Source organism: Haliotis cracherodii, unplaced genomic scaffold, assembly GCF_022045235.1.
Source record: "Haliotis cracherodii isolate W230 unplaced genomic scaffold, xgHalCrac1.p SCAF_3, whole genome shotgun sequence".
NCBI lineage: Eukaryota > Metazoa > Mollusca > Gastropoda > Lepetellida > Haliotidae > Haliotis > Haliotis cracherodii.
In genome coordinates, this window is record NW_027266286.1 from 28,684,803 (window position 1) to 28,699,010 (window position 14,208).

The following is a 14,208-nucleotide window of genomic DNA, read 5'->3' on the forward strand; positions in this document are numbered from 1 at the left end:
TGACTCCGACAATTTGATATCGCCTGCCACAAAATTACATTTTTGCAAGGTGTTTTTCTTAAGAAAACTACAGGATCGCAGTTTTAAATGAACACATATCTGGTTTGGTAGCTGTAGCGGCAAAATATCTAATCTCGATTCAAATTGTTTTATTGTAAACCATATGATTGCACTGTGACATCAAATCGCAAGCACACTATTTCTCCAGTGCAACAACATCAACGAACAAAAGAAAATATGATAGTACCAAATACGTCCACAGTCACTGTATAAAGCGCAAGTAGAATCTTTGATTACCTTGCCATTTCTCTGATCCGCGTGTTACGAGTGATATAGGTTTAAATGTTTTCACAGGTGAATACACTGATTAACGCACAGGTATGTAATCAGCTATACAACACGTAACCAGTGCCTGCGAGCCTTACGTTTCGCAGATGGGTGTTGGATAATAACGTAGGCTTCGCACGAGACACACATGCGTTGTGTACAGATCTTCGAGTGATGAACATTTCTGTCAGTTTACAGATATAAGCGTTCTGGTTGCCTGTTCATTCCTACCTATGACTAAATCAGATTTACCAAAGTACATTTTCCCCCAGTACAACAATACTAGATTTTACTGGACTGTTATCACATGATCATCATCGTCAAATAACCTTTCAGAGAAACAACAGTATTAAAGGTGCTAAATCATCGTTGTCAATGTCAATGTTCATGAAGAAACATACCGTATCCGTCAAATACTAAAGGACGAGGTATGATCGGGGCCCACTACCACAAATCGATCTTAGCTTTATGATAGTCATAGACCTGTATTAAAGTATAGGAGCCTTTATGGAACAGTGCCCGGGGCAGCATTTTGTTCCACAGGATCCGCATAATCTGAAAACCGAGCAAAACATGTAATATCCAATATGTGAAAGGGACTTTGTTCATATATACCAAATATAGAGAAAAGGCTGAAATATAAAAATAAAGGCTTAAATGGTTTTCACGAAGCTTGCATGTTTCTAATATTTAAACAAGAGCTCGTCTTTCATTAAGGTTGTTCTGAGGAACACCTACAAACAGTAAGAATTTGTAGTGAAATACTCATTTTCAATTAAAGTTTGAAAAATCGACCTTTATGACTCGTTTTATCCATTCTTATGTTCTTGGTAATGTCCAAAGCCAGAAGCTCTCACAAGTGTAAGAAAAATGAAAGGTTAGTCACATGGTATATGTCCATTTTCATGCCAATGTTTCGAAGTTATTCGTAACTTTAAAATCTTACATCTTAACATATTTCCGTGGGCAAATAGGACCCTAGTCATACCTTGTTCTTTGTAGAGATTTATTTAGAAAATAAAAACATTCTTATTTCACCGCTTACAACGCCCGCCGTCTCACTGAGGAAAGAAACAGTTGCGCGACACACTGTGTATATTCGGTGTGCGATCCCTTCCCTTCGTGGTCTTGCTGGAGCATAGATGTGATGTAAAACAACACTTATCACTCACTCACCTTCTTCGACAGATGCATTTTGCAGATTATTTGTTTTTATGCTTTGAAAGAATGAATTTGACGAAGAACTAAATTGCACAATGCTCAGATCATGTAAAACTTTGATAAGCTGCAGGTTATTAATATTGTCACCTGTGCACAACACGATACTGGGACAATGTAGTCTTATATTATTTACAGAATCGTTACCAGACATTAGGAACGTTTGTACATCGGTGCACGTGTTGGACGTTAGGACCGAAGGTTAATTAACATGGAGAAAATCACGCAATGAAATCAATAACATAGTTGTTGGTACAATTATAAAGATGGCGAAAACGTTGCCGGAGAATGTTCAGGCTTCTGGAAAGAGAGTGGCTACTGCGAGTTACATTTGGCTGGTTTACTGGTTGTTCTACCATGTGGGGACACCAGAAATGGGCTTCCCACATTAATCGAACCCATGCCTTTGACGTGGCAAGCGGACGAACGCGTTAACCACAAGGCTACCCCACCGCCCCAATTCTAACTGAAATCCCAACGGGAATGAGTCAGATAAGGTGGTGTTCTTGTCGTTCTTTGTCCGCGCAGTTCACAGAGACACCAAGTATACGGTCAAGAACGTTACTATCAGCTCTAGTGTTCTCCTCCGTCAGGTGAAGGAAGGCATGGAGTATGTGTGTGTCAGATATGCATGTGATCTTCAGCTCAAATATAATAAACAGCCTGTTGTCGGCATGGCACCATATTTACAACTATTAGTTGTATGTTTTAGCATCGGTTAGTGAGAGAATATAGTTAACCGACGGAGTCACCAATATTTCAGCCATATCACGCCAGCCTGTAAATCATGGAGTCTGGATCAGGCAAACCAGTGACTGAAAGAATGAACACCGATCCACGCCATCGGGATATGGTGTGACGAAATCAACCAAGTCTCGCAGCCTCACCCCCCATGCCATTTTAGTTGGCTCACGCAACAAGCATGATGTACTGAGACCTATTCTGAGTATTGTAGCAGCAGTAGTAATAGCAGTATACGAGTAGTGACAGTAGAACGAGAAGCAGCAGCAACAGTAGTAGTAGAAGTAGCAACAGTAGTAGTAGTAGTAGCGGCAGCAACAACAGTAGTAGTAGAAGTAGCAACAGTAGTAGTAGCGGCAGCAACAACAGTAGTAGTAGAAGTAGCAACAGTAGTAGTAGCGGCAGCAACAACAGTAGTAGTAGAGGTAGCAACAGTAGTAGTAGTAGTAGTAGTAGCGGCAGCAACAACAGTAGTAGTAGAAGTAGCAACAGTAGTAGTAGCGGCAGCAACATCAGTAGTAGTAGAGGTAGCAACAGTAGTAGTAGTAGTAGTAGTAGCGGCAGCAACAACAGTAGTAGTAGTAGTAGCAGCAGCAACAACAGTAGTAGTAGTAGTAGTAGTAGTAGTAGTAGTAGTAGTAGTACCACCAAACCAGTAGGGTAGCAGTAGTGGAAATATAGTATAGGTATTGATGACCCTTCAGGTCAGATGATACCTTAGTTTACTAGAGATTGCAAAATATATATCCAGTGATTTTTAAATGCGTTTGAAGTCAACTTTGCAACTTTGTGCAGTTACTGTCATATTCTTGCAAATGCCGCAATATATACAACGTCCTTCATAACAATGATGCCAAGACAACTGATCTTGCGTTACGCTGACATGATAGTGAAGCCTGTTGCACAACGCATACAGTTTGTGGTAGCGGTTGCCAGCGGCGGGAAATGCAGTTTCTAGGTGATGCACGAGACCAACACAACAACCACTACATAAACAAGTTCCCCCTGTGTAGACGGGACAGAACGCAGACGTGACGTTAACCCTTGATCTCCACGTGTAGCCGAGCAGACGAGAAGTAGCACCAGTAGCGACAAAATTGAGGGAGCATTTCTGGAGACTTCGAGGACAATTTGGAGGCTCATTCAATTCAAATTCATCACCATCGCATGGAACACAAAGTATACATAAGCTACTTACATTGGGCCCATCCTTCCCGGGTCTTTTGCGTAACGAGCGAACGCTTTTACCATGAAGCAACCTCAGACCGTTCAAGAATTCGTAATCATAATGTAAACCCCAATAGCTGAACAGGCTTAATATTTCAACATTCATGAATTTCAGGAAAATATCTACGCGTGGACATTGACTAGAAACAAAAATGTGAGATCATCCTATTGTCTAAATTACAGTTTCTGAGACACCAGAACGACGAACAATTGTTAAAAACCAATCATACGCCATGAAAATAACTCGAAGAAATATGTTTACTTATCTTGTTGAAACGTCTTTATTATTATCCTATTTTTTGCTGCCATAACAAAACTAAAACCAGATTTCTTTATGGTAATCTCTTAATTACGTTTTACCAAACTAACCATATGCAGTCCTTGAAATTACCCCGAATATTAGGCTAGTGAGTTTAATCAGTTGATGAAATATGACCACTGGTATTCCTGAAGGCTCAGATTGGCCTCCTTGAAAGGAGAATGCGCCCTAAATATGTCCACCCCCAGTGAGTGTTTGGCTGCATGTCTCCTAGAAGATCTGAAGCATACATTGACAGCGAACTGTTGTTCTGTAGGTACCGTGCCCGAGGTCTCAGGAATGCATAATACAACATAGGGCTTTCGTTCTCAAGGGTTATCATAAATCTCGAAGTTGTGCCAGGAACGTTTCAGGAATAACATTAGGAGGTTTGGAGTAGCAAGCCTTTTTGATAACAGGTATGTGTTAAACACATTTAGGAGTTATTAAAGATGCAAAGAAAGTCAACGATGGCATAGCTAGCTGTTGATAGTGTACATGCGATAAAGCCCACGAACTTAGGGTACGATTGTATTTCTTCTGCGTAATTTGATACTACCCTATAGTATACAAACATTTAAAGAAGATTGCTTGTAACCATGCATAGGACATAGTGGAACTCAGTATGCAGGAATTACTTCATATATCTGACTACAAATATAACGGGGGCGGTCGGGTTGCCTAGAGGTTAAAGCGTTCGTTCGTCATGCCGAAGACCCGGGTTCGAATTCCGACATGGGTACAATGTGTGAAGCCCATTCCTGGTGTCCCCCGCCGTGATATTGCTTGAATATTGTTAAAAGCGGCGTAAAACCAATCTCACTCACTCAATCACTCACTCACTCACAAATATAACGGCACTGTAAGACAGGGCCATACTGGATGCACTCAGCAATATGAAGGCAGCCTGCAAATAATCGAGTTTGGACCATACTAACCAGTGATTGATATCATGAGCGAGGATCCACGCCGTCATTGTGTTATGACACGCAATCAGCCGAGTCTTAGCCTGACCACTCGTTCCAGTTAGACACCTGTTACGACAAGCACGGGTTTCTAGGGTCCCACACTGATCCGGAGTCCCGGGGGTCAGAGGAGCACAAAACGTCTCTTGTTCTTTGCGGGCATTGACTATGCACAATAGAGGTGGGTACCCCGTTGGGTCATGGTTATCTTCGATTATCCATGATATTATATGGCCATACTCTTTTGATAAATACCTTTGGCCCATTCGCTACCATCATCCGTCTTGAGCCGGATTGGAATTACATGATGTTAAAAAAGTCTTTCAAACAAATTGCTCTCAAAGTTTACAGATAGGGACAATGGAAATTGTGACGTCGCTGCAGCGGGACTATGGTGACGGATGGGTTCAGGGTATTTATCAGAATAGAGTGGAGATAATACACTGGACAATCGAGGATGGGTAATGTTATACCACGCAATACCCATTTCCCAACGTTTTGCTTTGGACATATCTTGTTTGTAGAAAAGCGGAACACTGTCTACAGCAAATACAAATTTGACATTTAAGAAATAGATACTTGTTCCAGCATATTATTATGGAAAACAAATTATTTTGCAAAGATGTTCAAATGTGTATTACCAAGAGACAAAAACAATGCCTTACGTTGGACAACAATACTGTTCCAGCTCTATGTACAGACAATACCCTTTGTCCTCCGTGGCATTGATGACAGCATTTACTTCAAAAGAGTTTCAGCAAACATCTTTGATATATAATCCGTGTGTAATCCTTGTCAGTTGTCAACAAAACAATCACACACACCGCACGTTGGCTTGTAATTCACTCGAGGGGATATTAATAAGAGCGTTTTGGCTGTTGACCTGTTGGTGTGTACAATCGGTTATGCAAAGTCAGCCTAGGTTTGCAATACAATTGTGTAGTGTTTATCTGGAGCCAATATAGTTATTCCCTGGTTGTAAATCCCCCAAGGAGAACTCGTATATAATGACGACAAGGCGGCGTTCCTTCATACAGCTTCTGTACATAGTGTAGTAGTCCTTGTGTTTATAATGAAACCTTTCATACGGTAAGTTTGCATGGAGTGGTGGGCACAGTGCGTATAATGAAGTCATTCGTGACTAGCATCATGCATGCCGGTTTGGACAAAAGTAAAATGAACATAAGGGCTGATATATATCATGAATAATTGTTAATCATAGGATAATCCCTGAATGTTACCCTACTTCTTTATAATGTTGGGGCAGTGACGCTGGAGTTCCAGGGAGTAGGGGTGTGTAGAGTCGGGGAGCATTGGATACACACTGTCCACAAACAAAGCAACCTTATGGACCTGCCATTGAATATTCGGGGAGGGTGGGGTTGTTTTTATTCCAGTTTGTCCAATAAACAACTTGTTGTTGTTTTTCTTAAAACCAGAAAGCAATTTTATTCCTGTTTTATCTGGAACAAAATATTTTCTTTTAAACAAAATTCCAGCTCCCCTCACCCCCAAGCACTACCTTCATAAATCAAAGTAAGGGAGTTGCGGTAGTCAATTGCGCTGAGGTCATTTGGCAGGGAACCTTCTGGGGTCCCATTCACGGTGCAACCTCAAGCTTTGCACAAAACTGGTCGTATTCTTAATCTTAGCACGATTTTACCCTAGCCTACAATGAACGTAACTTACGGTTCGAACCCATGGCTGGCGTGACGCCATGTTAACGTTCCACGAAGCAACCGTAGCTCCAAGGAGATCGTAACTCCCATACTTTAACAGAGACTTAAGACAGTCGTAGCGCTAAGATCACTTTGCCGCTGGGTCGCTTTAGTCTGAAGTAACCCTAATTCCAACCTATAAGTCTCAAGGGTGGAACTTAACTGAGGTTACCTTGTGCAAGGAAACACGAAGAGCGTTAGGATGGATGAATCTTAACCCTCTCAGTTGTGGTCTGGTTGATAGTGTGAGTAGTCATTTACACTACTAACACTGGTTTTCTATATGACAAAATTAATACAGATGTTCGCTTAAAGGTAGATGCCGATGCGACGTTAATTTTTTACTCACTCATGGAAGGGAGACCAGACCCGGTCGATGGGTTGTCCTGGCTCAAGTTAGATTCAAGTCGGTTGAACCCCGCATTGTTTCATTACTAACTGAAAAGCTATTATGTACACATGTATATCAATCTAGAAGTTAATGATCCCTCATTACACAGAAACAATGTCTCAGTATCATACGGCAAAATCACAGCGTCTAGAATCTGACTGAAAATGGGCATTAGATCATGAAACATACTTCCTCTTTAATATACAGATACAATATCATATATTCGCCTGTGGTGTCAGTACTTCATGGACATAGCTTTGTTAAGTTTAAGCCGATATCTTATGCCAATAGGACGCATGACAGGTACACACGGTAAGGAGAGGTGTCACATTTCACCACTAAATTTAGTCTTGATTGATCAAACAATGCTCTGAATTCCATCGTGGCTGTCATAGACTAGCAAAAACAGTCCATTAAGTATAACTTTACTTTCGAATTAATGTTCTTATACAGTGCTCGGACAATATGACTAAGTAAAACGGCAAACAAACTCTTTGTGCTTGGTTGATCCAATACTCGTACGATATTGACATACTGTACCTATTGGTGATCCATCAAACGTTGTTTAAGCCCAATTGACAAGGAAAGTGGCATTGAATATATAAAAACACTTTATGTAGAACGATTTCAGTGATCGCGAAAGGGGGCACCTTCAACGTACATATGTACAGATAATAATGTGCTTATCAACCTATTCTTGTGCACGAGAGGGTGATAAGAGCCTTCATACTCGTGTTTTTTTTCAGAAGGATGTGTTGCACAGCGGATTCTTAAAACTCTAACGATTTTATCCATTTTGTACCAGTCTCACGCGTCTGTGTACTATCGGTATGATACACAGATTGGTATCTTATCTCAAATTAAAATTGTGAGTTCAACTTTTGTCAGAATGAACCTTGATGTCACGCGGTCTTTTTTTTTTACTAAAAACCTGCTCTTTAGCTTTCTATGGAGTGTTGTCTTGTATATAGCATGCGTCATAACGTGCAATGACGCAGATGCATATTGCAAATAGTCAGACTGACCCTGGATTGTGAAAAGAACACACAGGCATATTATCCGCTCATACATATGAATGCATCTGGCTTGTATACGTTGGGTTTATCACATGCAAAAACATGTGAAGAGCAATATTATATTGAAGTATTCAGCGATTTGACCAATGTACATACATCTACTTCATCATATAAGTTTCTTAATAACAAAGGAATTAAAAAAGATACATTATGTTTCCTTTATCTGCCCCCATAAAGAAACATACAAAATATAAGCAACAGACAAAACAATATATCATTTGGATAATTCAATATTTTGAGTTTCTCAACTGATCATCTCAACATATAAATATAATACAACGGTACGAATTAAGCGCCATGGTGAAATCTACATGATTAAGGAGACGTTTCATCATAGTATAATCTACCAAAAGTTAAAACCCCGCTGAGAATGAACTGTCTAACAAGCATTTTATTGCTTTGAATGCAATGTAACGAAGTTTTATACTCCAATATCGTGCCACCCGCCAACAGGAACACCTTTCGTAAACTCATTAATCGATTATACTTCCACCAGGTGACCATTAATCTTAATTGACGTCTGCCACCGATAGAAACCGCGGGTCTGAGCAGACGACATTTCTCCATCTCTACAATATAAAGCTATGCGATACGACATATATCACACCTGATAGATAAACGTTTTAATACATACCTGACTGTTACTTAACACAAGATGACTGATAATCCAGGGATTTCCAAACAAAAACGCGTATTTTCACACGACAGGCCTAAGACAGTGCCCACTGTCTTCTGCTGCAACGGAGCAATCGCATATCACGTGACCCTTCATTGAACTTTCTGTCACTGGGCGCAGGTATGAACAGGCCTGATGGGATAGCACTGGTAGGAATTCGCATGGGACTTGATAAAGAGATCTCATATAAGACTAATGGTGTTTGGTGTTGTAATGCCGTGATGCCCTGCCCGTATAAGTATTCAGATTGAGCCCGCCGACACATAGCCATTGGATCTGGGGAAGTTAATATCTTGGCGAGCGCGAAGAGAGGGAATCTAGGGCTCGTTCAGTACAGTTTATGACTGTCATTACAACGTTTTAGGCTATGGTTTTGTTCACTTCAAACAGGTTTGGTGATCGGTTTTTTTTCTTTATGTTTAAAAGATATCAGTCTCGAGCTAGCGAGAACATATATTTTGTTTGGAGAGAATGTAAAGCTGCTCTCTAACGTTGCACTGGACATTTGTTTTGCATATCTGATTCAATGAATATTTTTGGAGTATCGTCTTTACAGCTTGAACACTTTGGACAGTTTTGGGTGGTTCTATACGAAAAATGGATTTGGAATTGCGTCTGTATCGCATAACCAACAACAAAATGCTACATGGCATGTAAGTGGCTCTATGTCTACAGATCAGACTATATGTATTCAAATCACGATGGTTCCATGGAGGTAACGTATCATCAAAACTAATGCATGCTCCGACACAAAACTGATCGTGACTAAATGTAAATAAACTAAGGGTCAAAAGAAAGTATACCGAGTTTGTTTTTATGTAATTGAGAAATTAAAGAACTATTGTTAAATATGATCATGTCTATCTAACCATCACCCAGCAACATTTTGTAAAAAGTAATCTGTGGCTGGGTAATTGTGTGTAAAAATAAATTGGTTCTATGAATACTGGAGTAAGAAATGAATATGCACCCACGTGACCCCTACCATGTTTGAAATGTTTTGTGCCGAAAAAGGAAAATTTATTTATTTTCAAAGATAAGATGTCTAAGATACCCGTATTCAGTTGTGTATTATGCAAGAAACAAAATAGTTTTATAAAGTTAAAATCAGATTAGATTTTTTTTAAATAAAAACATATATCTGATAAAACCAACTGAGTGGAAAAGTTTCTCTGCATATCAATAAACGTAAAATAACATTTGTACAATAGATAAGTATAAAGTTCCTAATTTTGATATTGTATTTTTCAGTACCCCATTCAAAACGCTCCTTATCACTGAAGATGCAACATGTTCTTGTGTATAGGCTCTTGGTGGGTTTCAAAGATTTCAGAAGATATTTTCAAATGTTATTATGAGATTCAAATTTAACTATTCAAATTCTGCCAAGTAATTTCTGATCGTTTTCACGTCACATGTTATATATATAAATATTACTCAAAAGAAGAGTATCCGATTCTTTCATAACACTACAGCAATAGTTAATCTGAGACGCCATGTCATGCCCGATTCTTACAAATAACCAGCAATAGTTGGTTGGATGGTTGGTTGTTTTACGCCGCACTCAACAATATTCCAGCTATATGACGGCGGTCTGTAAATAATCGAGTCTGGACCAGACAATCCACGCATCGATCCACGCAATTGGGATCGGTGACATGCATCAACCAATTGCAAGTCAGCGAGACTGAGCAATACTCATGCCATGCCAAACCATATATAATATGAAAGAATCGAGTGATCCTTAACTTCTTTTGAGTACTACATATACAGCAGTCAGAAAGAAAATGAACATTGAAAGTGTGATTCTCTGTTCTACCCCAGTATACATGTAAGTACTTAAGCTTACTTAAGTACTTACTTTGTTGTAAACAGAGGATTGATCAATTTTGTCCAGCAATATAGTCAATATCATCAGCAGCAGCTTCCCGAATGCGTGTCCATTAGCCTATATCAACCTATATCAAAGTCTAGTTTCTACAAGACTACAGCAGCAGCAGCAGCAGCGTCCAGTTATCAATAAACTAATATGATCAAACTTACGTTTGCCTTTCGGTAGACGTTGAGTACGTGAATGGTGACGCCTACACAAATGTCGCAAGCGAAGCCTGGAGAGTATTTAATCACTGGGGGTAATACTAAACCCCCTGTACAGACTTACACGAGGATATATATGTAATCCGCCTGGGATAGCCAAACCATTAACTAAAAGATCAAATTATTGTCTGAGGACATGCGTTTTGTTCCTAAATCCCATCTATTGTCTAGCGTATGTGTAAATCATAATACGATCAGCTAAAATTACGCCTAATTAATAACAATCGTCTTAAGTGTTTCGCCGGTAATCTCGCCAACCAACTGGAACTGCACACTTCGCATTAGTCTGTCTCAGTCGATGAACCATACTACATTGTATTTCCCTTTCCGCCCAGCCCCAAGTATAAGGACCCGACCATTTGATATTCTGACGGGGGTCATGGGATTTTGCATGGAGATTAGATATTTTTCAACTCTCAGCTGCAAAACCAGATATATTTTTTTGATTAAATTATGAGTCTGAATATTTTGAAAAGAAAAACACCTTGCATTTTTGTGGCAGACAATTTCGTTCTATTTTTCAACAGTCTGAGGCAAAATACATTTTTTCAAGAATTTTCTTGGACAAAGTATGCTATAACTCTTAATGAAGCAAGTCTAGAGTTTTCACAGGTTTGAATTCCCCATCTCACTTGGGCCCCTTTTAAATTTAAATGGTGTTTATCAAAATTACATATTTTCAGAGAATAAGCGTTAGTCTAACTACACCCCTGTCTACTTGCACAGGTGATCACAGCGTAACGACCGTGAAGATCCGGGATAGAATAGGTCTTCGGCAACCCATGCGTGTTGTAAGAGGCGAATATGCTTGTTGTAAGAGGCGACTAACGGGATCGGGTCGTCAGTCTCACTGACTTGGTTGATACATGTCATCGTATCCCAATTACGTGGATCGATGTTCATGATATCAATCACTGGATTGTGTGGTTTAGAGACCGTTGTCATATAGCTGGAATATTGCTGAGTGCGGCGTGAAACAACAAACAAACACAACACATATACATTATCAAAGTCGTAGCCATAGGATAGCTTTGTGCAAGTAGGTCTATTGTAGGCGTATATGTTTCTTGATCTATTGCCATGACCTGATTGCACACATTCTAACAGGATCAGTGTACCACATTCAGCATTAAACAACAACAATGGGTAATTATACGGCGTTAAGACCCCATAGATCACACTGACAGAACAGATTATGGACCAGTGACCTTGAAGTTGTAATTCTAAAGAGATTAGTCCACTGCTTAAACATCTTGCGGGAAATGAGAGCCGCACTTTACACGCTTAGCTAATTACACAGAATGAGAAGGAGCACGCGATTTTGAAACGCAAAAGCTGACTGGATAATGAAGGTAAACGACAATGTTCGTGCGGAAATAGTTGCATTTCTCATTTGCAAACTCAGCGGTATTACCAAACAGTATTCGTGTGGAATGAAACATTTTTGTGTACGGGTTGGTGAATAATCGGCGTACCATACGAGTTAAACAGCTTTGGTGTTTCATAATTCTGACTTAATTGAGGATCGGGTGGTCACAATACGCGACCTGGATCCACTTGCACAAAGCGATCTTAGCTCTACGACTATCGTAAGTCGAATGGGCGATACGATTGTCATAGCGCTAAGATCGCTTTGTGCTAGTGGACCTTAGCTGATTATATGTCATCGCACCCGACGGCGTGGAGCACCCATGTTGTCAGTCGTTAGCCTGTCTGGACTCGATATAGTGGGGACATTGTCGACTGCGGCATTAATCAACATTCACCGACTCCCACCCAATTTATCCCGAGCTGACATAGGCGGTCCCTGTTCTGAGTGTACGCTTATGTAAGGTTAAGCCAACTGAGGGCACCTGCGTCTTTCTTTATCCAGGGGAACAGACACCTTTATACGGTTCTAACACAGTCACACTGACACACCTGTCGGAACAAATGGATCATTATCGATCTGCTTTATCGACGGTGATTCAATGCTACATGGGGTGTATGTTGACAGGAACGCTGAGATTTAATGGGGAACAAAGGGTCTCGCTATCGCGTTATGAACGCAAACATTTGTGACGGCATAGTTGACACGGCGCCACGTAACCAATTTTGTGTTCAATACAAACAAGTAGCGGCGCTGTAGAACATAATAATAATATATATTACAATAAAATGTTTATGTAGATTCCACACATACGCCAGCTCAAAGGGCAGGACATATTACTACCCTAGTTACGGATCAGTGTGCGTTTAATTCTCATCTCCCCGAAGAACTTGGAATAAAGCATTTTGTATGTATATAAGTGTTTTTACTGTCGAAGCCATTCATTTATATGACAAACGTTTATTATATATAATGTAACTGAGGAAGATTTTGGACGTCGGTAAACGCGAAGATGTGGTGGCCTCAGGTAAAATTAATATAGATAATTTAATACACTATTGTTACACGCTCGCGTTGTTGGTAACACAGGCTGTATTTTGGGTCAGAGAAGCCATGTAACTGAATGTCCAATCAGAGTAAAATTCCTCATGTTATTCCACTCATAAAAGTGATCAAGATTAGCACACATTAAACCGTCATCATTATAAACTAAATTTAGTTAATAAAACAAACACCTTTCGTTTCGTACACATTGGAACCACTCGCACTTGAACTTTTTGTTTGGTGATCGTAATATCGAGATGAAGAATGTTTCATCATAGTTAATGTAAAAATTACATTAATTACTGTTTACTATCGTCATAAGACTTGTATTGATCAGCAGTTTTGCCACTTGGCCGACAGTTTGTTTACCTTTAAGGTCATCGCCGTTTACTGTAACATTCTCTCGCAGACATTTATCTTCTTCCATGTTGCTATCACTCTGACAGTTGGTTGCCGCGGTATCCGTCTCATCCATGTTTATTGCACAAGTTGATCCCGCCAACTGGACACTTCTGCCACGAGTAGCAGACGACACGTTTCCACGCCAGACCCAGTCGCCTGTCACTGAGCAGCAGGGTTGAGCATGCTCCCCCTAATCCGTTCTCTGTACGCTTGTTAAATCCAGGTATTTGTAAGTATTAAGGAAGCAGAAACTCCAGATATTCGAAAACAAAAGTGATCCCCCCACATGGACTAAACCAGCACACCCGTAAACACCGCGATCTGTGACGCTCGATGCCTGTAACTAAGAGCTTATATCCAAATCCCTTCACAAACGAGCCCGTCCTAATACGGGTGTTGAGTGAATACTGCTTCACTTTGTTAAAATATAGATTTGCTTTAATGGGTTTGGCAGGTCAATGCGTGGCGTCATGACTGAGTGTTTTTATATCGTTATGATTGTTGTTGTGTTGTCATAAATCATTCAAGATTGAATGATGACTCGTCTCAATCGGCACGTATCGAGAGGGCACAGGGATCGAAGATTCGACATCACAAATAACTATTATGAATGAAATCGCTAAACCAGTTTTGAACAGATGAATGGTAAATTATGCACT

General features: G+C 40.1%; 1 protein-coding gene across 3 annotated transcripts in view; it reads right to left on the reverse strand.

The window, feature by feature from the left end:
- The window catches only part of LOC139474694 (uncharacterized), a 48,574-nt gene extending 34,712 nt beyond the window's left edge, over positions 1–13,862 (reverse strand). For all 3 annotated transcript variants that reach the window (XM_071257793.1, XM_071257792.1, XM_071257790.1), the window contains exon 1: positions 13,517–13,862. In XM_071257793.1, the coding sequence (XP_071113894.1) occupies positions 13,517–13,622 (106 nt within the window). In that variant the 5' untranslated portion in view covers positions 13,623–13,862. The remainder of the gene's footprint in view (positions 1–13,516) is intronic.
- Positions 13,863–14,208: the final 346 nt, after the last annotated feature.